Here is a 2174-nt window from a genome sequence, read left to right on the forward strand (position 1 = left end):
GTTCTGCTGTGTGTATGTGACTGGTACTAGCTACTGTTCTGCTGTGTGTATGTGACTGGTACTAGCTACTGTTCTGCTGTGTGTATGTGACTGGTACTAGCTACTGTTCTGCTGTGTGTATGTGACTGGTACTAGCTACTGTTCTGCTGTGTGTATGTGACTGGTACTAGCTACTGTTCTGCTGTGTGTATGTGACTGGTACAGCTACTGTTCTGCTGTGTGTATGTGACTGGTACTAGCTACTGTTCTGCTGTGTGTATGTGACTGGTACCAAATACTGTTCTGCTGTGTGTATGTGACTGGTACTAGCTACTGTTCTGCTGTGTGTATGTGACTGGTACTAGCTACTGTTCTGCTGTGTGTATGTGACTGGTACTAGCTACTGTTCTGCTGTGTGTATGTGACTGGTACTAGCTACTGTTCTGCTGTGTGTATGTGACTGGTACTAGCTGTCCTGTTCTGCTGTGTGTATGTGAGTGGTACTAGCTACTGTTCTGCTGTGTGCAAGGTGAAGGTGGGCTTCCTGTCCGTTGCTGCAAGGTGGCTTCTCCTTGTCCTTGGCTGAAGTGACTGGTACTAGCTTCTGTTCTGCTGTGTGTATTTGACAGCTGCAGTCATGGTGTTTGCAAGGGGAGCCACTAAGCCAGGTCACTGGAACAGAGAGGGAAACTGAGTCAGCACAGACAGACAGGTCCATAAGATAATGGCCCCAGTCAATAACAAAGATTTAGGCTAGAACTTAATTAAAGAATCAACTGCTGATCCAAATGGTGTTTTCAATGTATTGATAGGGAAGGAGGGCAGGGGGAGGGAGCTCACTGCTGATCAATAGACACTACATTTGCATCCCTTTTCAATCATCTACCAAGCCTGCTGCAAGGTGAAGGTTTTTTCTCTCTCATCTACAGATGGCACTTTAGAAATGTCGTCTGCGGTCAGCTTCCTGCCCTGCTGCAAGGTGAAGGTGGGCTTCCTGCCCTGCTGCAAGGTGAAGGTGGGCTTCCTGTCCTGCTGCAAGGTGAAGGTGGGCCTCCTGTCCTGCTGCAAGGTGAAGGTGGGCCTCCTGTCCTGCTGCAAGGTGAAGGTGGGCTTCCTGTCCTGCTGCAAGGTGAAGGTGGGCTTCCTGTCCTGCTGCAAGGTGAAGGTGGGCCTCCTGTCCTGCTGCAAGGTGAAGGTCGGCTTCCTGCCCTGCTGCAAGGTGAAGGTGGGCCTCCTGTCCTGCTGCAAGGTGAAGGTGGGCTTCCTGTCCTGCTGCAAGGTGAAGGTGGGCATCCTGTCCTGCTGCAAGGTGAAGGTGGGCTTCCTGTCCTGCTGCAAGGTGAAGGTGGGCCTCCTGTCCTGCTGCAAGGTGAAGGTGGGCTTCCTGTAATGCTGCAAGGTGAAGGTGGGCCTCCTGTCCTGCTGCAAGGTGAAGGTCTTTATGAAAAGCCTCATCTTCCTACGTTGGTGGTGTATTTAAACCAGGCAAATCAAAGACACTGTTAAAGGTTCTAGCATCAAGTGTATTAAAATCAATGTTCTTTCAGAGGGGCCAGAAAATACAGTCTTTCAATTACACCACGCTAATCCTGAACAAAGACATCCAGCGCGTTCTCTCTCTTAAGCAATCTGGTTAACGCTGTCATGTTATTGGAGAGGATTTGTTAAATATCCATATGGAATTGTATCTTTCTTCGTGAGTTCCCGTGTGTATTGTTCGTCGGAGAACACTTTGAAAGGAGTAGCCTTTCATGACTTAGACAAACTAAACAAACGCAACCTCAAAATGCGTAAAGCAGCGACCGAGGAGACCTAGGGTTGTGTCCTATCCGGAGGAAACCACAGGGAGCTTCAGATGCTGCTCCTCGCCGGACACTGAAAACAATAATTACCAAAGGGAAGCTGTATTGACGGATCCCATTAAAGGCAACCGGCATTCTCCAAGGCATAGCAGTATCCAGCATCAACAGAGCCATTCCCCAGGTAGCCTGCCCAGGACCCACTTTTAAAGAGACATCAATCTGACATGTCAACTTCCAGCTAATGAAGCTACCCAAGATCAATATTCAGGGTTCTACAACACACAATCCAACCACTAATGCTTGGTTTCTATGCCGTACAGTGTCTCCTTGAAAACTGGAAAATGGGTCAAGTCTGAATACAGCACAGTCTGTTGTGTTATTCACGGGAGGTTT

At 48.7% G+C, this 2174-nt stretch overlaps 1 protein-coding gene across 1 annotated transcript; it reads left to right on the top strand.

Annotated features, from left to right (window-relative positions):
• Nucleotides 1-922: 922 nt before the first annotated feature.
• LOC121843436 (keratin-associated protein 4-3-like) lies at nucleotides 923-1369 on the top strand. Its single transcript, XM_042313025.1, has one exon. The coding sequence runs from the start codon at nucleotides 923-925 to the stop codon at nucleotides 1367-1369; it is 447 nt and encodes a 148-aa protein (XP_042168959.1).
• Nucleotides 1370-2174: the final 805 nt, after the last annotated feature.

The sequence above is a fragment of the Oncorhynchus tshawytscha genome, unplaced genomic scaffold, assembly GCF_018296145.1.
Source record: "Oncorhynchus tshawytscha isolate Ot180627B unplaced genomic scaffold, Otsh_v2.0 Un_contig_15143_pilon_pilon, whole genome shotgun sequence".
Classification (NCBI taxonomy): domain Eukaryota; kingdom Metazoa; phylum Chordata; class Actinopteri; order Salmoniformes; family Salmonidae; genus Oncorhynchus; species Oncorhynchus tshawytscha.